This window comes from Trichosurus vulpecula, chromosome 9, assembly GCF_011100635.1.
Source record: "Trichosurus vulpecula isolate mTriVul1 chromosome 9, mTriVul1.pri, whole genome shotgun sequence".
NCBI lineage: Eukaryota > Metazoa > Chordata > Mammalia > Diprotodontia > Phalangeridae > Trichosurus > Trichosurus vulpecula.
Window position 1 is genome coordinate 164,238,838 of NC_050581.1, and position 24,238 is coordinate 164,263,075.

Genomic DNA, 24,238 nt, shown 5'->3' on the forward strand with positions numbered 1-24,238 from the left:
AAGAATCTTATGATTCTTTAAAAATGAAAAATTATAAAGGAAAAACTTTTCTGTCTTCTCAAACTTCATAAAAGTAATGATTTAAAATTATGGGAAATTAGTATATTGTTATAATATTTCATTTCTATCCTAGTAATATCTGACATTTATATTGTTCTTTATATGCATCATGTTATTTGAGCCACAAAAGCAATGAATGCTATCACATAGGTACTATAAAAAAATGAGAATCAGAGAGGATAAATGACTTGTCCATGCTGAGATTGAAAGCTATATCAAGCTTCATCTTCTTATCCCATATACCTTATCTTCTGCCTGCCACTCCTTCCTTGCCTCTTCCTATCTTCCTGTACCAGCATCATCTTTTGAACTCTGCATCTTGGACTTCCAATATCTATGATCCTAATCCCAGTTGAAGCTAATTCACTAATCTTGGGAACACCCACCCTGTGTCCCCAACATCTTGGTTAATGACTACGTGAATGTGAAGAACTACAATATAACTACATGACTCTAGGACCCAGACTGAGCTCATTCTCTTTTCATGTCAGGGGTCTGTCCACTCAGGCCATATTCACAGCTGAGAATGCTCTGATTGAAATCCCTACCCTGTGCATTGCTTTTCTATTATGTGTTGTCTTACACTATTAGTGTGCAAGGCCCTTAAGAATAAGTTCTGTCTCTACCTCAGTACTTGGATGCCTATCACTCAACCTAGTCCTTGATACATTGTAATTGCCTGATAATTATTTTCTCGTTCATTCTATCATTCATTAATTTATTAATTCATTCAATTATTCATGACATCAAGTCCTCTGATAGCATCTCCAATATATCATATGTATGTATATATGTGTGTAAATATACACATGTATTTATAGAAACATATATGCATATATCTATATATACACATACACATGCATATGTGTATATACGCATCATGCATGTACACATATACACACATATTTATACTATATATGTATATGCTTCAGACATAAACATATATACATACATACATCTGTATGTATACACACATATGTATATGAATGTGTGTATGTATACTATATACTAGTGTGTATATTTGTGTGTGTATGTGTGCGTACATACACACATAGCCATTCTAGGTTGCTTAAAATCTCCCCAAAGTTTCTGACCATGAAATTTATACTATTTATATAGATATCATGATCTGACCACAAGGACCCTTAGTAAATCCAACTCGAAAAAGGGATTGAAAAAAACACTGCTTCAAGGTCCACATGGGGTCATACTTCAATACATTTTGGGATACTTTGAAATTGCAAAGAAATGTAAGTCTCCAAGATAAAGTGTGTAAAATTTCTTTGATCATTGGCATCCCCCACCATATAAACTTATACATGGTGCCTCATTTTCACATTGATGGTATAAAATTTGTCTAACGAGCCTTTGGATATACCAATAATGTTCCCTAGATTTTCTTTTAAGCCAATAGTCATGGCAACTAAGGAAAGCTTCAAGTTCCTTAAGATAATTTTTCAATGTATTTTCCTGAGGCAGCTATAAAAACTTATTCCATTTTTAGGCATCTTTAGACATAAAAACTGATTAAAATGTTTAAAATGAATTGGGTACAGACCTCTTTGTATGTGTAGTGTGGTGATGACTAGAAAAATCTCTGATACTGTTAGGTTATCATTATTCCTACTCCAGCCTACCAGTCTTAGTTCTGTACTTTGCATCACTAGTTGGCAAAATTACTGGAGTGAAGAAAAGTATCTCAACATACCTCCAAAGTATGGTGGGGGGCCACAGAAGAGAACCACACCTTGACCTGCCAGAACGGACACGGTACTTCTTATTTTGGTTTCAAAGTTTTCAATATCTTAACAAAGAAAGAAACAAAATATTATTTAGAATTAATATTATGAAGAAGAAAATAAATGTCAGCTTACCCTTTTGTCCTTGAGGTAATGGGCATTCAGTGGAAAATCAAGGAAAATATATTTGTTATACAAGGAAGGATTATCTGCATTCTAAGTTATCCTTGACAATTATCACTCATTTTTATGAAACATGATTTAACTAATAAAGTCATAGTGACATTTGCTGACGTTACTCATTACCAGCTAACTCTTAGTATGCTAAGCAACTAATGAGGGAGGCCCTTGAATAAAAACACATATATCCCCAACCCAAAAGAAGTATTTAAAATATATTTATTTCCCAAACACATGTCAATTCTCCTTAAATTGGCATTTTAAATCTGCATATGTGTGTATGTTATTTTGGGGCTTTGAGAAAAACACTAACTCAAACTCAGAATAGAGACTGCCAAGAAAGATAAGTAAATAATCTGGCTTATTGAGGATGCTATAATTACCAATAAGGGAAGCTAGGAGTGCAGTTGCAAGAATTCAGGAACTAGTCAGAAAGAATCAGCTTCCTGAGTCCAAATCTGGCCTCAGACATTTGCTACCTATGTGACCCTGGGTAAGTCACTTAACTCTGTTTGCTTCAGTTTCCTCACATGTAAAACAATCTGGAGAAGGAAATGGCACACCACTTCAGTATCTTTGCTAAAAAAAACCCAAAATTTGTCACTAGGAGTTGGACATGACAGAAATAACTGAATAAAAGGCATTATAATAGGTGGAGGTCAAGAGGAAACATATTTTAGTTATAGGATTGCCAGCCTGGACATAGTTATGAAGATGGAAAATGGAATCTCTTATGTGTGGGATAACATGAAATCTAATTTGCTTGGATCAAAATGAAAAAAAAAAGTGAAATGGGGTAATGAAGTCAAATAAACGTAGAAAGGTAAGTTGGAGTCAAGCTTTGAAAGCTTTAAAATGCTAAAGAAGTTTATGTGTGATACTAAAGGGACCAGGAGACCCTGGGTTTCATTAAACAAGATAGTAATGCTGCCAGACACATAGGTTCCCCCTTGGGTGGGTTCTGGAATGGTCCAGGGAGACAGTGGTAGCCTTGGGTGCAATTAGGGGGTGTTAAATAAAAGTTAGGGGTAGTAGAAGCATAAGGATGAGAAGATTAGACAATTTTGAAAAACTGTACATGTTACATGTATTATGTAACAGAGTTAAAGTCCTAGTGATTACATTAGTTTCCAAATGAACACACAAAATAGACATTATAAATGTTCAGTGGCCAAGTCTGCAGACAGGTCTTAACAAGCAAGTATTGGCAGGAAAGCATACCTTATCCAAAAGCCCAGCATGCATCAGCAGGAATATATGTGTGTAATGGATTGTTTACAATACAATACTCTATACACAATATCACATCATCGAAATTTCAATGGAGGAAATAAACCACAAATTTACACTAAACTATTAAATTTAAGGTGCACCATTTAAAATCCATATTTTCAATTTTCAAATGACACAAAAAATCCCAACAACTCTTGAAGGGTTAAAGAAAATGGATTTCCAGAAGGGTGCTGAATATTTTTATTTTTTAAAAGGGGGAAGTAGGCTCAATAAGTTTGGGAACCTCTGCTTTAAGAAAATCACTTCGGCAACTGTGTGGAAGATGGATTGTAGTCTTTGTTGAAGCAGGGGTACCAATTAGGATCATAAAGCAAAAGATTAGGCAAGAGCTGATGATGCCCCAAATTAAGGGATTGTTCGTAAGACTGGAAAGAATGAAGAAATCTATTCAAGAGGTATTATACAGAGACTTCCTTCTGGAGAGAGAGAGGGAGAGAGAGAGAGAGAGAAAGAGAGAGAGAGAGAGAGAGAGAGAGAGAGAGAGAGAGAGAGAGAGAGAGAGAGAGGGGATGCTGTTTGTGTGTCTGTGTGTCTGTGTGTCTGTATCTGTATCTGTGTCTGTGTCTGGGACACTGGAGCACTGGAGAGAGTGCTAGATTTTCTGATGTCAAGAAAATGTGCATTTGAATGCTGCCTATGACTTTAGTAACTTTGAGTGCATTTGGAAATACTCATTTAACTTCACTGGGATTCAGGAAAATCTATAAGAAGTTATGGGATATATGGGTTTCAAGAGGTGAAGGGAATTCCCCCACCTCACAAGTCATGGACTCTTTGCATATTCTTGCATTATTTGATGATCAAAAATAGAAACTCAATGAGGTAGGAAGAGCTACTCTTATAAACACTACTACCTATTTCACAGATGGAAAAACTGAATCTCAGAAAGATTAATGTGACAAAGATCATACTACTAAAGAGTCCAATGAGGACTTCCCGGGAGTCAAGATGGTGCAGCAAGAAGTAAATTGCTCTCACTGTCCCTTCTTTTATTCATTCATTCATTCATTCATTCATTCATTCATTCATTTATTTATTTATTTATTTTTAGTTTACAACATTCAGTTCTACATAATTTTGAGTTCCAGATTTTCTTCCCTCCCTCCCCTCCTCCCTCCCCAAGATGGCATGGAATCCCATATAGCTTCCATGTATAACTTCACATTGAATTAATTTACACACTAGTCAAGTTATGGAGAAGAACTGTGATCAATGAGATGAATCACGTGAAAGAAGAAACAGGACCAAAAATAAAAAAAAAACAACCTAAAAACAAAAACAAAAGAGAGAAAAAGAAAAAAAGGGAGAAAAAAAGGGAGAAAAAAAGGCTAGCATGAAGTTTGCCTCAATCTGCATTCATAATTCATAGTTCTTTAACTGAATGTAGATAGCATTCTCCATCGTGAGTCCTTTGGAGTTGTCTTTCTACCTTGTGTTGCTGAGAACAGCAAAGTCTGTCAGGGTTGGTCTCAAAGAATCCATATATCTGTGGTTGTGTACAATGTCCTCCTGGCTCTGCTCCGCTCACTCAGCATTATGTCATGTAGGTTTTCCCAGGTTGACAGGAGAAATTGGAATATGACATTCCGAAGGGCAAAGGAGCTTAGACTACAACCAAGGATCAACTACTCAGCAAAACTAAGCATAATTTTCCAGGCAAGGAGAAGGACATTCAATGAAATAAGGGAATTCCAGACCTTCCCGATGAAAAGGCCAGAGCTCAATGGAAAATTTGATCTCCAAATACAAAACTCAAGAGAGACATGAAAAGGTAACCAGGGGGAAAAAACCCAAGTTACTCAACAAGGCTAATTAGTTACATCCTTATATAGGATTATTTTGTTTTATATATTTTATATGTTATGTGTGTGTGTGTGTGTGTGTGAATCTTGAGAATAATATACTTATGGCAACTGAAAGACATATTCGTAGATTGTGGGTATCAGTATAAAATAACTTATACAATGACAAAAAATATAATTAACAGATATAAAGGGATGGTTCTGGGATAAGAGGTAAGGAAGTAGTAGAAAAGGGTTAATCACATCACATGAGGAGGTACAAAAACATATTGTAGTAGAGGGAAATAAGTGAAAGAGAAGAGCAGTATTTGAGCTTTACACTCATCGGTTCTGGTTCAAGAAGGCAATAACATACCCTGATAAGTATAAAAATCTAACTTGTCCTACAGGCAGTAGGAGGGGAAAGGGGGAAAAAAGGGAGGGGGTGGTCAGAAGGGAGGGAAGAAGTAGCAAGCAGAAAATGGTAAGAGAGGGGAATCAAGAGGGAAGGTAAACTGAGGAAGGCAGCTGTCAAAAGCAAAACTCTGTTGAGGAGTGCAAGGGGAAAGGGAGAAATAAAAGCATAAACAGGGGGGAAATAGGATGGAGAAAAAGACACAGATAGTAATCATAACTGTGAATATGAATTGGATGAACTCTCTCATAAAACGGAAGCAGATACCAGAATGGATTAACAAGGGATACACACAGGGTAAAGGCAAATGCCTAGAGTAGAATATATTGTGTCTCAGCTAAAGTAAAAAAGCAGGGTTAGCAATCCTAATCTCAGACAAAGCAAAAGCAAAGATAGATATAATTAAAAGAGATAAGGAAGGACACTACATCCTGCTAAAAGGCACCATAAACAATGAAGCAATGTCATTATTTAACATATATGCACCAAGTGGTATAATATGCAAATTCTTAGAGGAGAGGTTAAGGGAATTACAGGAGAAAATAGATAGCAAAAATATAATAATAGGAGACCTCAATCTCCCCCTCTCTGAATTTGATAAATCTAACCTCAAAATAAACAAGAAAGAAGTTAAGGAGCTGAAAAGAATTTTAGAAAAGGCAGGTGTGATAGACCTCTGGAGAAAACTGAATGTGGATAAAAAGGAATATACTTTTTCTCAGTGGTGTATGGCACATACTCAAAAATTGATCATGTACTAGGGCATAAAAACCTCACAATCCAGTGCAGAAAGGTAGAAGTAGTCAAATCACCCTTTTCAGATCATGATGCAATAAAAATTATTTGTAATAAAGAAACAGGAAAAAAATAAGCTAAAATTAATTGGAAACTAAATAATCTAATTTTAAAGACTGTGTGGGTCAAAGAACAAATCACAGAAAAAACTAATAACTTCATTCAAGAGAATGACAATAATGAGACAACATATCAAAAATTATGGGATGCAGCAAAAACAGTTCTTAGGGGAAGTTTTATATCTCTAAATGCTTACATGAATAAAATAGATAAAAAGGAGATAAAAGAATTGGGCATGCAACTAAAAAGGAAAAAAAATGAAAATCCCCAATTAAATACCAAATTAGAAATATTGAAAATCAAAGGAGAGATTAATAAAATTGAAATGAAGAAAACTATTAAGTTAATAAATAAAACCAAGAGCAGATTTTATGAAAAAAGCAATAAAATTCATAAACCTTTGGTCAATTTGATTTAAAAAAAAGAAAGAAGAAAATCAAATTCCCAGTATCAAAAATGAAAAGGGTGAATTTACCTCCAATGAAGAGGAAATTAAAACAGTAATTAGGAATTATTTTGCCCAATTGTATGCCCATAAATTTGACAACCTTAGGGATATGGATGAATATTTTCGAAAATATAAATTGCCCAGGTTAACAAGGGAGGAAGTAAAATACCTAAATAACCCCATCTCAGAAAAAGAAATTGGGCAAGCCATCAATGAACTCCCTAGGAAAAAGTCTCCAGGGCCAGATGGTTTTACATGTGAATTTTATCAAACATTTAAAGAGCAATTAATTCCTATACTTTATAGAGTATTTGGGAAAATAAGTGAAGGAGTCCTACCAAATTCTTTTTATGACACAAATATGGTACTAATACCCAAAACAGGAAGAGTCAAAACAGAGAAAGAAAATTATAGACCAATTTTCCTAATGAATATTGATGCAAAAATTTTAAATAAAATATTAGCAAAAAGATTGCAGCAACTTATCACAAGAACAATACACTACGACCAGGTAGGATTTATTCCAGGAATGCAAGGCTGGTTCAATATTAGAAAAATTATCAGCATAATTGACCATATCAACAACAAAACTAGCAGAAATGATATGATCATCTCAATAGATGCAGAAAAAGCCTTTGACAAAGTACAACACCCATTTCTATTAAAAACATTAGAAAGCATAGGAATAAATGGAGCCTTCCTTAAAATTATAAATAGCATCTACCTAAAACCATCAACAAGCATTATTTGTAATGGGGATAAGGTAGAGGCATTCCCAATAAGATCAGGGATGAAACAAAGATGTCCATTATCACCTCCTACTATTCAATTTGGTACTAGAAATGTTAGCTATAGTAATAAGAGAAGAAAAAGAAATTGAAGTAATTAGAATAGGCAAAGAAGAAACTAAACTATCACTATTTGAAAATGATATGATGATTTACTCAAAGAATCCTAGAGAATCAAGTAAAAAACTACTTGAAACAATAGACAACTTTAGCAAAGTTGCATGATATAAAATAAACCCACATAAGTCCTTGGCATTCCTATACATTACTAACAAAGCCCAACAGCAAGTGATAGAGAAATTCCACTTAAAGTTACTGTAGACACTATAAAATATTTGTGAGTCTATCTGCCAAGACAAACCCAGGGCCTATGTGAACATAATTATGAAACACTGTTCACACAAATAAAGTCAGATATAAATAAATGGAAAAATATCAGTTACTCAAGGTTAGGCTGAGATAATATAATAAAAATGACAATTTTACCTAAATTAATTATTTATTCAGCGCCATACCAATCGACCTACCAAAAAATATTTTACAGAACTGGATAGAATAATAACACAATTCACCTGGAAGAACAAGAGGTTTAGAATATCTAGGGAATTAATGACAAGAAATGCTAGGGAAGGTGGCCTAGCCATACCAGATATTAAACTGTACTATAAAGCAGCAGTCATCAAAACTAAATGGTACTGGCTAAGAAACAGATTCGTGGATCAGTGAAATAGGGTAAGTACACAAGATGCAGTAGTCAATGACTATAGCAATCTACTCTTTGATAAACCTAAAGAATCCAGCTTCTGGCCTAAGAATTCACTATTTCACAAAAACTGCTGGTAAGACTAGAAAATGGTAAGGCAGAAACTGGGCATAGACCAATATCTTACACTATATACCAAAATAAAGTTAAAATGGGCACATGATTTAGGAATAAAGACTGATACTACAAGCAATTCGGGAGAGCAAGGAAAAGTTTACCTATCAGATTTATGGGAAAGCAAAAAATTCATGACACAACAAGAGAGAGAGAGAGAGTATTACAAAATGCAAAATGGATAATTTTGATTATATTAAATTGAAAAGTTTTTGTATAAAAAGCCAATGCAACAAGGATTAGGAAGGAAGCAGAAAATTGGGAGAAAATCTTTACAATTAGTGTCTCTGATAAAGGCCTCATCTCTAAAATATACAGGGAGCTGAGCCAAATTTATAGGAATACAAGTCATTCCCCAATTGAGAAATGGTCAAAGGATATGAACAGGCAGTTTTCAGAGGAAAAAATGAAAGATATCTATAGGCATATGAAAAAATGTTCGAAATCACTACTGATTAGAGAAATGCAAATCAAAACAACTCTTAGGTACCACATCTCTCAGATTGGGTAACATGACAAAACAGGAAAATGATAAACACTGGAGAGGATGTGGGAAAATTGGGGTACTGTTACATTGCTGATGGAGTTTTAAACTAATCCTGCCATTCTGGATAGCAATTTGGAACTATGCCCAAAGGAGTATAATACCACTTCTAGGGTTGTATCCCAAAGAGATCACACAAGTGGGAAAAGGACTTGTATGTACAAAAATATTTATAGTGGCTCTTTTTGTAGTAGCAAAGAATTGGAAATCAAGGGGATTCCCACCAATTGGGGAATGGCTGAACAACTGTAGTATATAATTGTAATGGAATACTATTGTGCTATAAGAAATGGGGAAGATATGGACTTCATAATAACCTGGAAAAACCTACACAAGATAATGCTGAGTGAATGGAGCAGAACTAGGAGAATATTATACACAACCCCAGATATATTGATTCTGTGATGACTAACCTTGATAGACTGGTCTTCTCAGCAATACAAGGTTCAAAGACAACTCCAAAGGACTCATGATGGAGAGAGCTCTCTATAACCAGAGAAAGAATTATGGAGTCTGAATGCAGATTGAGGCAAACTGTTTGTTCTCCTTTTTTCCTTTTGTTATTTTTCTCTTTTGTTTTTGTTTTTCTTTGTTTTTGTTTCTTCTTTCTCATTATTCATTGCATGGTCATAATTCTTCTTTACAACTTGACTTTTGTGTAAATAAGTTCAATGCAAAGTTATATGTAGAAGATATATCGGAATCTATGCCATCTTGGGAAGGGGCAGGGGGTGGGGGAAGAAAATCTGGAACTCAAAATCCTGAGGAACTGAGTGTTGTAAACTAAAATTTAAAAATCTTAATTAAAAAAAGTAGAATTGGTCAAATGGAAAAGCAGGCACAAAGAAATCACTGAAGAGAAGAAATTCTTAAAAAGTAAACTGGGCCAAATGGAAAATGAGTTACAAAAATCTAATTGAAGAAAACAATTCATTAAAAATTAGAACTGTGAGAGTGGAAGCTAATGACTCTATGATACATCAAGAATCAGTCAAACAAAATCAAAAGAATGAAAAAATAGAAGAAAAAATAAAATGTTTCATTGCAAAAATAACTGATCTGGAAAATAGATCCAGGAGAGATAATTTAAAAATTATTATTCTACCTGAAAGTCATGATGATAAAAAGAGCCTGGACAACACCTTTCCAGAAATCATGAAGGAAATCTGCCCTGAGGTCCTAGAACCAGAGGATAAAATAGCCATCGAAAGAATCCATGATCACCTCCTGAAAGAGATCCCAAATTGAAAATGTCAAGGAATATTGTAGCCAAATTCCAGAATTATCAGATGAAGGAGAAAATACTTCAACCACCAGAGAGAAACAATTTAAATATCATGGAGCTACAGTCCGGATTATGCAGGACCTTGCAGCTTCTACATTAAAAGATGAGAGGGCTTGGAATATGATATTCCATAAGGAAAAGGAGCTTGGATTACAACCAAGAATCATCTAGCCAGCAAAATTGAGCATAATCTTTCATGGTATGAGATGGACATTCAATAAAATGGAAGACATCAAAACATTCCTGATTAAAAGACCAGAGCTCAACAGAAAATTTTTTGATCTTCAATTTAAAACTCAAGATAGGTATAAAAAGGTAAAGAGGAAAGAAAAACAAAACAAAACATGTTATTCAATAAGGACAAACTGTTTGCATCCCTACACAGGAAGATGATACTCATAACTCTTGAGAACTGTATCTTTATGTATAAAAAAGAGTTATGAAAGGGTTATGCATAGACAAAGGACTTGAGTATAAGTTGACTTTGATGTGATGATAAAAAATCTATTTAATTGGTGAAAAGGGACTGTATTGGGAGAAGAGGAAAGGAGAAGGCAGAAAAGAGCAATTTACATCACATGAAGAGTCACAAAGACCTATCAAAGTAGAGGGAAAGAAGGGAGAGAGATGCACATTATTTGAACCTTATTCTCATCAGATTTGGCTCAAAGAAGGAATAACATACTCACTTAAGTGTAGAAATCTAACTTACCCTATCTGAAGTAGAGGGGAAAGGGGAAAGAAAAGGGAGGGGTGGATAGAAGGGAGGGAAGAAGTAGTAAGGGAAAAGAGGAAGAAAAGGGAGGGGGTAATAAAAGGGAGGGCAGATTGAGGGAGGCAGTGATCAAAAGCACAACTCTAGCGAGGAGGGAAAGAGAGAAAGGAGAGAGAAAATCACAAATGGGTGGATAGGATGGAGAGAAAGACATGGTAATCATAACTGTGAATGTGAATGGGAAGAACTCTCCCCTAAAATGTACATGGATAGCAGAGTGGATTAAAAATCATAATCTTGCAATATCTTGTTTACAAGAAACACATCTCAAGCAGAGCCATACCCACAGAGTAAAGGGTAAAGGCTGGAGAAGAGTATATAATGCTTCACCTGAAGTTTAAAAAAAAGTGGGTTAAGCAATCCTGAACTCAGACAAAGCAAAACCAAAAATAGGTGTAATTAAAAGAGATAAGGAAGGAAACTACATCCTGCCATAAAAGGCACCATAGACATGGTCAATGAATATGAACAGGCAGTTTTCAGATGAAGAATACTCATACGAAAAAAATTCTCTAAATCACTATTGATTAGAGAAATGCAAATCAAAACAACTCTAAGGTACCCCATCACACCTAGCAGATTGGGTAACATGAAAACAATAGGAAAATTATAAATGTGGGAGAAGATGTGGGAAAATTGGAACACTAACACATTGTTGCTGAAGTTATGAACTGATCCAATCATTCTGGAGAGCAATTTGGAACTATGCCCAAATGGCTGTAAAACAGTGCATACCCTTTGACCCAGCAATACCACTTCTCGGTATGTATCCAAAAGAGATCATAAAAATGAGAATAGGACCCATTTGTACAAAAATATTTATAGCAGATCTTTTTGTGGTGGCCAAGAACTGGAAATTGAGGGGATATCCATCAACTGAGGAATGGTCAAACAAGTTGTGGTGTGTGAATGTAATGGAATAATATTGTGCAGTAAGAAATGATGAGCAGGCGGATTTCAGAAAAACCTAGGAAGACTTATATGAACTGATACTGAGTGAAATGAGCTGAACCAAGAGAACATTGTCCATAGTAATAGCCATATTGGGTAATGGCTAATGTTCATAGATATGGCTCTTCCTAGAATTGCAAGGATCTAAGACAACAACAAAGGAGTCATAATGGAAAATGCTGTCCACATCCAGAAAAAGAACTATGGAGCCTGATCACAGATTGAAGCATAATGTTTTCTCTCTCTCTCCCTCCCTCTGTTGTCGTTCTGTTTTGTTTCTTCTTTCTCTGATTCCTTCCATGGGTTCTAATCCTTCCTTATAACATGACTAACATGAAAATGTTTAAAATAAAGAAAAGAGAACAAAACTATACATCTGACTCTGTCTATATTGCTTTTTTGCATTAAACCATGTTGCTTCTACACATGGCTCCTTTTTTATTAGCCTAATAAAGAGTATTATTTCTTTTAAGTAACCGCCACACTAATGAAAATGATGCATTGCGTCTATTTCAATTACTAATCGTACACAAGCATGTGTAAGGTTTTTAAACTAAAAGAAGTCATTAAATTGTCACTACCCTCAAAGTAGTCATAAAAACAAAAAAAAATCACAAAGAAATAATAAGAAATTGAATGATTCCATGTAATTATAAAGCCACAGATCAGATTCTTCAGTTGTTACTTTCTCAGTATCTCTCATTCATAATAGCAACAATTATGTTTTCAGTGCCAAATAAAAGTTTTTTCTAATGTTCTTTGGGTAAGCCTCTAATAGTTGTCTATATTCTGTCCTCATATCTACTCAAAGAGCATCTAATAGTCATGTAATTTTATTGGGTATTATCATAAAAGGTTTCCTACGAAAGTGGCATACAAGTAAATCACATGTTCTCATGAGTCACAAAAGCCTTGATGTCTTTCAGTTGTGGGGAAAATTCCTGATGTGGTAACTCTATTTACAAAAACAGATCAGGAGCCCATTAACCCTATGCAACCCTATGCAACACAATTTTCTAGAGCCTCACATCAAATATGTGTCAAAGACCAGATTTGAGCCCTTCCTTTTCAAAGTTCAGCACTTTATTCACTAAGCCACACTGAATCTGTCATTCTATTTAGTTTTTTTTTTTATTTTAGCTCATATATTTTTCTTAAATATAGTTCACTGTCATATTTTATTTCTTCATCATCCATGTTTCCCAGTGCATACCACTCCCTCCCAGAGAGATATTTCTTTTAACAAAGAATAAAAAGAGAGAGAAAAGTATTTAAATAAATTATAGTGTCCCATACCCATATTCTACCACCTATGCAAGCAAGAGAGTAAGGTGATTTCATATATCTTTCATTTGAGGCCAATACTGAGCATAAAATTTTAACAGCATTTTGTTTCTTTTGATTCAATGTTATACTTTCCATTTTGACATTGTAGTAATTGTACATATTGTTTACATGCTTCTAATTGTTTCACTTTGCATTAGTCTATTCAAGTCACCTAATGTTTCCTTGTATTCATTGTACTTATAATTTCTTATAGCATAATAATATTTCATTACATTGATGTACTACAACTTGCTTAACCATCCCCTAATCAATGCACAACTATTTTGTGTCCATTATTTCATCATTAAAATTGCTCTTAATATTTTGCTATATATGGTCCCTTACTTTATAATCTTTTTCACGATGGGGTGTTTTTTTTTTCCTAGTACTACAATCTCTTGGTCAAAGGGAAAGGATAGTTCAGTCACTTTCTTAAGATAGCCCTAAAATGGGTTGGAAAGATGGCGGCTCCTGTTGAAGCAGTTCAGCCACTGGTGCAGTATTTGCTTCTGCTAGGGGACTTGGCGCGGGCTCCGTTCTCGTGGCCGTTAGGAGCGCTGGTGGCACAGGGGTGTCACGCGGCCATCGCGGCCTTGCATGCCCACCGCGACCACCCAAATACTGCGGCTTATCTCCAGGATCTGGGAAACATGCGCAAAGTTGTTCTTGAGGCTCCAGATGAGGCTGCCCTGATGGCACTGGCTGAGACCCCGAAACAGAACAACATTGACTATATGCTGTGGCTAGAACAGCCAGAAAACATTGCCACCTGCATAGCTCTTCGGCCTTACTTCAAAGGAGAGGTGAACCCACATTTGAGGAAGTTCAAGTTACTGAAGTAACCATCATGTGTGAGAGCTATTTTGGACAAATGGGACCCAGAATCTATGTGCCACCGATCTCTTGGCATCTCTGCAAAAAGTATGTCTACAACTCCCTGACATAACCCACATTTGCGCTCAATATTGGCAGTTTCTTTAGGGGTAGTTGCGAGCAGGTTAATTTCTGAATACATTTCAACAAATAAACAATTCCTCTTTCATTGAAGGTGAGAAAGAGGAACAACCACAAAAAAAAAAAAAAAAGATAGCCCTAAAATATTTTCCAGAATGGTTAAGCCAATTCACAGTTCCATAAAGGATTCAATGTTGTGCCTTTCTTTCCACAACTGCTTCAATATTATTTCCACATTCATTGTTTCTTGTGGTGAGGTGTTTTGTTGGTAAGCAAAATGGGCTCTTAGCACTCAGTTCAACTAAGTGCCCTTGGAGAGTTTGGCCTTTGTTTCCTTGATTAGATTTGGGTATCCTTGGTGCCTCCTTGCCTCAGGGGAGGGCTTAGTTTAGACATGAGTTTGAGTGACATGTCTGGGACAGCAGAGGCTTTTAGACCATGTGGATTTAAGTCGCCTCTTTGTGATGATTCTAGGTCACATGGGTGAGTCGCATGTGTGACTCACCCCTGATGCTGAAAAAGATATAAAACCAGGGGTTGGCCTTCTCTTCTTCGGAGCTCTTTCCCATAGCAGTGGTGGCACGCGAGACTCTGGGCCAGCCCTTGTTCTGAGCTCCTGGGCTGAACCTAGATGTTGGTAACTATGAACTGAATTGGGTCTGTCTGTTTGTAATTTGTTAAGGGGCTCTCACTCAAGATGGTATTGATGTGGAGACTCCAGGCAGCTGTAGCTAAGGGCCCTCCAGCTTGTAACCTGGATGCTGAGACTTTGTTAAACTCTGGTAACTATGTATTGGGATTTGAATCAGACTAGGTCTGTCTGTTGATGTTTGTAATTTGTTTGTAATTTGCTCCGAAGTTCAGTGTGCTGGCCTTTTCCCCTGAACTAAGTGAATGATATTTGTAAGCTGAATTAAAGTAAGCTTGTCAACCCCTTTAACCTTGCTTTCCTTATTAAAGCAGAGCAAAAGAACCTGTGCTTTTGCAGTGTGCTGGTAGCATTCTTGTTGTTGGGCTTTCACCCCCACAACAGCCGCTAGCCTGATTGTTGAAACAGGTGTAACCTCAGAGTTGTTTTGATTTGCATTTTTCATGGTATTGGTGATTCCAAATTCTGTTCTTAAAATCTTTAATAGTTTGCAATTAGTCTTTTGATAATTGTTTATATCATTTGCTTGCTCATATTTTGCATGCACATATGTATGCATATACATATATGCATACATATGTGTATATATACATATATGTATATATAATTTCTTATACCACTTAGACCCATATCAAATATATTCAATACAAATTTGGTTCTCAGTCATTTTAAATAGTATTCCTTCTAAAGTATTGATATGGAACATTGTTTATAACAAGTGAACAATGGTGTATTGTTCTAACTGGGTATTTAAATTCATATCTTCCTCTTACTCCTAGTACAAAAATTTTTAGCTATGGCTCAGTTGCATGAAGCTTTTTTTAAATGTTTATCCCTCCATTTTAAAATAGCCAGATGGCTATCGTGAAACTTATCATCATTCTATTTTAAGACAGAACTATCAAATTAGGTGTAGAATAAAATATATCCTATCTAATCCTTCTGGTATCCATTTTCATGCATCAAAAGAGGTCACAGGAACAACATGCCAACTGCTTGTAGTCTTCATTCTTCAGTTATTGCCTAAGGGAAAATGTGACTAAAAAAAATACTGGGCAAGATACTTTGTCAAGTGCCCTCAAATTCTATATTGTGATAATCAATACACCTAAGCACCACCAGCCATCTGTCTATCCTTGCCTTGTGCTCCATCTCTGTATTCTGATTGGCTGAATAACCCTTTCAGGCACAGTTCTCACAGACATGATGATGACTGTGCCTTGTTGAATCCTGTTGTTTTCATGTTGGCTTAAGTAGAAACATTTGGCAAAACTCAGTCACAAACAAGGGGCCATTTTGAGTGCTCCCATGAAGAGCACAGACATTGGACATAAAGATGCCTTCAAAGAATTACAGGGCCATATGTTCTCCTCTGAAGCAGAAAGATGGAGTAGAAGTTAAGACCGGCTGAAATGTACTTAAAAGCAAAATTCAGATCTATTTTTTTTTTTGCATGCAATTCAGACAAAAAGATGTAAAAAAATTAAAGTAGGAGAAATGATGCTTGAGCACTATAATGAAGAAATTCTCAAGGCAATGTGATTAAAGGGTGGATGTTGCAGAGGAAGAAGTCCATTTTTTTTTTAGTTCTACTAGTTTCCAATCAAGGCCAAATGAAAGAGAATGGAGGGGAAGGAACAAGAATTTATTAATGTGTGCCAAGCATTGTGCTAAGCTTTTTACAAACATCTCATTTGATGATATCAACATTTATTAATGAATTGGGGTTACTTGACTAGTAGGAGTTGTTTGTAAATATAAGAAAAGGGTATAACAAAGACTACAGAATTTCAAGTTCAGAAAATTGAAAGATAGTAAATGCTCTATTAATTACCACTTATGGGACTTGTACAAGTCTTGAGTTCCCTGAACCTCTGTTCAAAACCAACCCAGAAGACAATTCTGAGTTTGCTTTAGATCTAATGCCTATGCTCTATACAAAGATACATACATATATACATACATACATGCGTGCATACACATTCACACACACATACAAACACATGCATGTAAATATAGATAGATATAGATATAGACACAGGCATAGACATAGACACAGACACAGACACAGACACAGACACAGACACAGATACAGATACAGATACAGATACAGATATAGATATATACTACCAATCTCACATGTTGCTCAGGATCTAAAGTGAGATTATTTATTCACAATGTTTTCTAACTTTAAATATAAATATAAATATTAAGAACTATTATTCAGCACAAAGTTGTGAAGGTCTTAGAACAGTATCTAGTTAAAAATCTGATCAAAGGACAAGAATGTTTCATTGTTATATATGTGTGTATGTATGTATGTATGTGTGCACACATGCATGTATGTGTATACACACATAATCATTCACATATATTGTACATAAATGTATATATGTACATGCGTGTGTACAATGGCTATATGTATATGCTTAGTTGTGTGTATTTATATGTGTGTGTGCCTACCATGGTGTGTTCCATATATGCATGAAAATTTATATCTTCTCAAATGTCTCATTCTAATACTGAGCTCTTTTATTTCTCTAAGATATCAATACTCTACTGTAATAGCAATTTAGATTAGAAGATGTTTCCCACCCACTAATAGGCCATGTGACCTGCTTATATCACAGGAAGCCTAAGTCACATATGGTAGGAGGAGCTTCCTGACAGGAAAAGGAAGTTATGTTTATGGCTGCTAATGGCTGCTAATGGCCACTGTGATAGTTAGAGCTGAACAGGCTGACTTAGCTGTACTGTGAGTTTGTTTTTGGGAAGACTGCAGCACGGGGTCAGAGAGGTTTTGGGATGGCGAGGCTCCATGCTGTGATATTATGTAATAAGTGTTTTACTGCTCTGATAAATCGGGTAAGTGGCTTGTGGCATATGGTTCTCTGGTGTCTGAATAAATGGTTTACCTCTTCTACCTTCTATGTGGAGAGTCTTGTATACTTTGCGATATAGAACCACATAGGCATTTTGACAATTATAATCTATATTGTTATTATTGCCTTATATTATATTATTATACCTATATATGCCTATATTATTATACACCTACTTGATGCTAAGGCTTATAATTTCAAACTCTTTGCTAATTCTTCATCATCTGTCACTGTATCCACTCAGTTGCCTAGTCTTTTCAATTTTGCCTTCATAACATTTCACTAATTCACATGGTTCTCTCTATGGATATTTCTGCTTCCCCCATAAAATTCCTCATATTAACCACCTTGCCCAAAAACCTATAGTATAAAATAAACAATTAAAGTGCCAAAGTATCTTTGTAGTTTCATTTCATTCTACTAATGAACTACAACTAGAATGGACTGATTTTTGTACCTCTTTGAATTCATATACACCATTGTCTATGACTGCAATGTACTCTCTTCTTGTTTCTTCCTCTAATCATTTTTGCCTCCTTCAAATTCTAGATCATGTGCTTAATCTTCCCCAGATGTTGATGCTAGTTTTCTTTGCACCATATTTTTTAACAAGCACCACCAAACTGGAATGCAAGTTCTTTGACAAGATTTTTTGTTTTATTATCTTACTACTTGTCCAGGTCCTTGAACTTACAATAATAGGTCTTTAATATATCCTTGTTGAATTAAATTGCTGATTTTTACAAAGTTGCTCCAGCCTTGGCAGAATTTTCTAGTATGGGAATTTTTCAGATATAGTCCAGTGAAAGCATGACCATGATCTTGAGACCAGCCTGTAAGGCGGTCACTAGTCATGCAAAGGAATGATGATCTTTTTTACCACCTACTCTGTGGCAGGTACATTCCTCAATACTTTAAATATTATGATGTATGTCATGGAAGAAAGGACCTTCATAACCTATTTATGAATTTGACAAAGTCACAAAGATAGGCATTGGAAAAAATGGAGTTCAGGACCAACAGATAAAAAAGATTCATGGTATGCGATTTTGATTTAACCTCACTGATCCCAGACTGCCAGGCTAGTAGGTAGGTTTAATAATAATTCTCTTCATGGTAAATTTCTGAATATTAATGGAGATCTTGAAGCATGTACAGAAGAATAGGCTGAGATGTAAAATCCAGATCAGGAAAAATCTCTAAGCTTCTTTCAAATCCAGTGCCTGTTCCAAAGAACTAGTACTTATTTTGATATGATAAAATGTTCATGAAGATTATTTTATGGTAATGGAAACCAACAGAAGTATGAGCAATGAAGACCTGTTAACTCCTTTTTTTTTCCTCTTTCCATAGGAATTACTAGAACCTGCACTGCTAGTAAGAGGGGCATCTGTTTCCTTCGAGAATCAGCTCAACTGAAACCCTCTCTACTTAATGTATTTTCTCATTTCTCTCTTTGCAATTTTTGTTGTATCAAACTCATTTTGTACATATTCTATCCAATCCTTTAGAATGTAAGCCTTTGGGAGACAGGCACAATTGGCTTGTCTTTGTATCTTCAGGGCCTATCATAGTGCTTTGCACAAGACAGATCTTTGCCTGGCAAATAACTAGATGATTGATTGATGATATTGTATCCTCACCTCTATAATATAACCGTTGGAGGTCAGAAATTGATTTTTTGGCTTTTTTATCTTTAATGGCTACCATAGTGACTGGCAAAGAGAAGGTGCTTAATGAATGTTAATGAATTTAATTTTAAAAGAATAGGTCAAGGGATGGTAGCTAGTTGTACCAGGCTCAAAATCTAAGGAAAATCTAGACACTGGTAATGCAAAGTATATAATGATTTAGAACTTTGTTCTCTATTCAGGAATCACTTACCATGTAGCTAAGTATGGACTTATCTATGGAAGTGAAATAGATATGAAGGTGATGTGGTAAGGAAGACTAAGGGAAGAAATTTACTATTCGCTTAACTTCTCTTAGCTTCTGTTTCCTCCTCTAGAAAACAGGTATAATATATCACAGGATTATTGTACTTCCTGGCTTCAGGGACAATATATGACATTATCATGGATATATTCATTGGATTTCCAGTGTATAAATTTATTTCTCACAAGAATGACTGGTATGAACCAATCTAGAATGCCATGCTCACCCCTAAGAGAACTGCCAAAATAAGACTTAGAATTACTTTTTAAAATAACAACAAAAATGACGATGATGAGAAAATAATTTTCTAACCATAATTATAATAATAATAGTAATAATTCGTCAGCCTTGGATATTGAGGATCACATACTCAAGATTGTTATTATCTTACTAATGTACACCAATCTTTGCAGATACAAAAGCAACACAGTAAAATGTCTTTCCTGATACTTCTAAATTATGAGGGGTAGGATTGTACATCTGAGCTAAGAATTCCAGTCTGTGATACTGAATCTACCTTGTGCATGTGTACTTAAAACCTAGAAAAAAAGATAATACAATGTCCCTTATTTCCTAACCATTGAAAAGCTTAATTGGTCCCAAAGTTGTCAGGAATAGGATGAAATTTCTAAGTTTTCATTTTGTTTGTTTTATTTTATTCCAAAGAAGAAATGTAGGTACTTGGAGAATATTATATCTGGTTTTAAACTCTGCCATACTATTTTCTCTCTGCCTTCCCATCATCAAATACTGATTTCTTAACTTTTTCCCCCCAAGATTCAAGCCTGCAAAACACATAGCAATGAGCAACACATAGGAGCACTTGCTGACCTTTACAATGCACCTCCCACGTTGAAGTCACTGGTTTTGTTTTGGCTTAAGGCAAAAACCATTTCCTGGGTAGGGATATGCTGCTTACTTCTAATGATGAAATGAGAAAAGGAAAAAAGAAGCTGAAGATCACCCAACTCTTCTACTCTGCTGTTATCAGAGAGCTCCAGACTAAAAATACACAAAAAAATTAAAAATCCCCAGTGCCTAAAAAAATGACTTATCCCTGCTCTGTTCTAAATAAGTGTTTACCACCTCTCATCTAGACTATAATGATGGATTCGTAATTGTTCTCCTTGATTCAATTTTCTATTTTTCCCATCCCATCATCCAGGCAGAAGCCAAATTGTTATTATTTTGAACACAGTTCCAAACAAGTTACTCTTTCACACAACAAAAACAAAGTCAATGACTCCCCTTTGCCTCTCAAATAAATTTAAAAAAAAATACTTAAGCTGATTTTTAAAACCTGTACAATACACCTCTAACTTTCCATCTGTATTTTATACTGTGCTCCTTTGTGCATTCTCTTTTCCACTGAAACTGGCTTACTAAATTTCACCCATATTCATGAGATTTCATTAGTGTGGAGAATTCCCAGGGAATAAATTTCCTCTGTGAATGGTAATTGGCAATAACTCTACAACTTAAGTTGTAAGCCAGGTCATAAGTTATAAGGGAAGCTACATGTCTCAGTGGATAAAATGCTTGACCTAGAGTCAGCAAGAGTTTGGGTCTCTCCTCAGACAGTTATTAGTTGTGTGACCCTGGGCAAATACCTTCACCTCTCTTTAAACCATTACACCTGTAAAGTATAATGATTATAATAGCCCCTGACTCATATGGTTATTTCCATGATCAAATAAAATATCATTTTTAAAGTGCTTTGTGTGTGTGTGTGTATATATATATATATATACACATACATACACATATACACATACACACACATATACACACATATGTATGTGTATATGTACATATATATGTATATGTATATGTATATATATATATATAGTGTCAATATTATCTATTTTTAAAAGTGGCCTGAAATACTGAGTTAAAGTATTTTGACAGTTGCATAGTATATATATGCCAGAGATGTCCTTTGAAATCACATCTTCCTGAGCCTAACCCTCCTCCCCCAACAGGGCCTGGAATGCTTTCCCTTTTTATTTCTGCCTCCTGGATTCGCTGGCTTCCTTCAGTCCCATGTGAAATCCACACTCAACAGGAAGCCTTTCTTGACCCCTCTTATATTTAGTGCCTTCCCTCTGTTGATTATTTCCAATTCATTCTGTGTATAACTTGCTTATGTAAAATGGTTTGTGTATTACCTCCCCTCAATAGACTGTGATCTTCTTGAGAGCGGGAACTGTCTTTTTACCTTTCTTTGCATCCTCAGTGCTTGGCACAGTGCCTGGCACATAGTAGACATAACAAATGTATATTGACAGACAGATGGTCTGATTCTCTATTTACTAAGCCATTCTATCTCTCCTCTTGGCAATAAATCATTATCTTCATCATCACCATCATCATCATCATCATCATCTTCATCATCATCTTCATCGTCATCATCTAGGAGCAATGTTGGGCACTAGCCTGTTTTGTTCAGCATTAAGAACAAAGGTACTATGCAGTCTCATTCTCACTGAGGAAGGTGTGAATGCTTAACCCAGGAAAGTGTGCATACTCCAATCAACAGTAGGGATATTCAGGGAAAATCCCAATTTCTCTCTATTCTCTCAGAATGATACCACCTTTATCCCCCCAGCTTTACACTTTTTGTGGGTAAAAATAGTTCTCATCTCTTTAGTCTGGTTGTGGTCAGAATAGATTTATTCATTCAAAGTCTTGTCTTAAACTCCTCTTCATTGGGAAAAAAACCTCCTTTCTCATCCTTCCTTCATTACAATAGACCCTAATCACAGTAGCATGACCAAATGAAATCTAACACACGAAGAAATTGTTACTATGAACAGATCATAGGATTAAAGGGAGTAAAATCAAAACACTTTAGACCATGTGAGTTTCTCCCCTCCCCCATCTGTAGCTTTTCACAGACCCATGCCATCAGACTAGATGCCTCAGACTAGGATTTCCCAAGAGTAATTCAGCTGTTCAATAGCTCAATTAGTTACTCCTATTAGAAGACAGCAAATAGTCCCAACGAGTATTTTATAACTCTACTCAATGTAACAGTGGGCAAGTAATTCAATTAAATATTTTTTGAATGTCTACTACGTGTGGTATTAGGCTAGGCACTACAGCTATAAAGACACAAATGAAGCAGGCCCTTTCCTGAAGAACCTTACATTCTCTGTTCACTTAGGAGACATAACGTTTCAAATGGACATGATATGGCATGACCCTCACATGAGGAAGATATGCATATTTATGATGTTCTATATATGATTAAGAAAATGTGGGAAGATTGGAGTAGATTCCCCTTCCCTATATGCCCAGGATAAGAGAACAGAAGCAGTCACAGATAGGTAGAATAGCTTTGAAAGTTGCAGGTTGAACATATTATATTCTTTAAAAGAAAAGCAACCACTATACAACAGAGAGTCTTGGTTTCCTGAACAATGCTCTCTTCTACAATTCATGTTGAAATGTCCAATATATTTGATATTTGTTAAGTTCAGGATAGAAAATAAATAAAACAAAAAAATAAAAAGCTTAAATTTTACTAGTAGAAAACAATAAGAAAACATGCACAGATATATGTGTGCCTATAAATGTGTATATGTGTGTATATATGTTTGTATGTGTGTACTCTACTGTCTCTGCATATGGCATGTATATAGCTGTATAAATGCACATATATACACCTATATACATATACATACACATATACATGTGCATGTCCATACATACATACATACACACACACATAGGGGTCCCAAGTGGGAACAACACTGTCAAATACAGTAATAAATTAAACGTCATAAAACAAACCTGTAAACAAAGCCCATTTACAATCATAATTTAGATACTGAACTATATTTAGACACTGAGTCATAACTTAAGTTACTATGACCTATGGAAGCCAAAACAAGAAAATTGTGACCTTTATGTGCCCAGAAGATGATCAATACACAAACTCGTGTTTGGGCATAACATTGGCGTAACTCCCAAGCTCATTACTAAGCAGAAAGCCAAAAATATCCACCAATCAGTAGTGATGCAATCTCTAGTTTCTCCTGCCTTTGTCTGTTTTCCATAATTACCACAGGGATTTTGGAGGTTCTTAGTATGAATCTACTGAACTATCTGGCAGCTACCCCAGATTGTCCCTGTTTCGTTAAGTATTCATAGTGATTGATTAAACTACTACCTATAATCAATATAGAAATAATTGGTCTCTTACTTCGGTTTTAAAATGCTATTGCTCATGGTTATGGGAGAGGTACAGGGTTCTCCCAGCCATGGGGATTCTGGATGTTACACATACATCATACATATACACATACCATATATACACAATGTGAGTATATTTCACAGAGTAAATACAAAGCAATTTCAGGGGATAGAGGGGCACAAATAACTAAGATTAGAAGTGACCTCCTAGAAGAAGTTGTATTTGAACTGTATTTTGAAGAAAGGTAAGGATTCAACAAAACAGAGATGAGGAGGAAGAGCTTTTTGGATGACTCAGGAGTAG

General features: G+C 35.5%; 2 protein-coding genes across 2 annotated transcripts in view; one reads left to right on the plus strand and one right to left on the minus strand.

The window, feature by feature from the left end:
* Window positions 1–24,238, minus strand: part of CNTN6 (contactin 6) — a 312,661-nt gene that overhangs the window by 235,225 nt on the left and 53,198 nt on the right. The window contains exon 4 of the mRNA XM_036739662.1: window positions 1,769–1,864. Within this exon, the coding sequence (XP_036595557.1) occupies window positions 1,769–1,864 (96 nt within the window). The remainder of the gene's footprint in view (window positions 1–1,768; window positions 1,865–24,238) is intronic.
* LOC118831046 (putative peptidyl-tRNA hydrolase PTRHD1) lies at window positions 13,779–14,198 on the plus strand. The gene has a single exon (XM_036738220.1). The coding sequence runs from the start codon at window positions 13,779–13,781 to the stop codon at window positions 14,157–14,159; it is 381 nt and encodes a 126-aa protein (XP_036594115.1). The 3' UTR covers window positions 14,160–14,198.

What these genes read in the sequence shown, in the direction of transcription:
- LOC118831046 (XM_036738220.1), top strand. Translation starts at nt 13,779, where the DNA reads ATGGCGGCTCCTGTTGAAGCAGTTCAGCCACTGGTGCAGTATTTGCTT.